Below are 706 nucleotides of genomic sequence, written 5' to 3'. Positions count from 1 at the left end.
GAAGGAGGAGGGCGAGCTCCGCCCAGGGCGCGGGGGGGCGAGGAGAGGGGATCTGTTCCGCCAGCGAGCCCGGCAGCGCCTCCCGGGGACGCCCGACGGATCTTCCCGCAGGACGCGTCGTCGCGGCCACGAGGGGGGCGCCGCGGGACGCGCAAGGAGAGTCGTCTTCTTCGGTCTCCTTCGCCGGAGCGGCCGGATCTTCTCGCGGTTAACGGGAAGCGCACAGAAGCGGCTGAAAGAGAGGCAAAGGGGGCTCCCTTGCCCCGAAGCCGGTCGGGTCCCACTCTAGGGAGGCGGCGCTCGTCTCCCTTTCCGAGCCGGAGAGCCAGCGCTGTCCGAAGACGTTTCCGTGGTCACGTGGCCGGCACGACTAGACACCGAGGCGCACGGAAGAAGGAGAGGAGATTGGGTTGATATCCCCCGACCTTCACTGCCCAAAGGCGTCTCAGAGCGGCTGACAATCTCTTTCCCCTTCCCCTCCCCACAACAGACACCCTGTGAGGTGGGTGGGGCTGAGAGAGCTCTGACAGAAACTGTTGTTTTTTTCAAGAATAGCTCTTATCAGAACTATGGCTTGCCCAGGGTCATCCAGCCAGGTGCAAGTGGAGGAGGAGGGGGGAATCAAACCAGGCTCTCCCAGATTAAAGTCTGCGCACTTAACCACCACACCAATCTGGCTGTGACCTTCCCACCGAAGTGGTACCTA

At 63.2% G+C, this 706-nt stretch overlaps 1 protein-coding gene across 1 annotated transcript in view; it reads right to left on the bottom strand.

Annotated features, from left to right (window-relative positions):
• Positions 1 to 706, bottom strand: part of LOC107111796 (ras-related and estrogen-regulated growth inhibitor-like) — a 70,661-nt gene that overhangs the window by 61,634 nt on the left and 8,321 nt on the right. Inside the window, exon 2 of the mRNA XM_015412829.1 lies at positions 80 to 198. Coding sequence (XP_015268315.1) covers positions 80 to 198 — 119 coding nt within the window. The remainder of the gene's footprint in view (positions 1 to 79; positions 199 to 706) is intronic.

This window comes from Gekko japonicus, unplaced genomic scaffold (assembly GCF_001447785.1).
Source record: "Gekko japonicus isolate JY-2015 unplaced genomic scaffold, Gekko_japonicus_V1.1 scaffold1149, whole genome shotgun sequence".
In the NCBI taxonomy this organism is placed as follows: domain Eukaryota; kingdom Metazoa; phylum Chordata; class Lepidosauria; order Squamata; family Gekkonidae; genus Gekko; species Gekko japonicus.
Note: the sequence above shows the minus strand (reverse complement) of the source record. Positions and strands in the feature narration are given on the sequence as shown.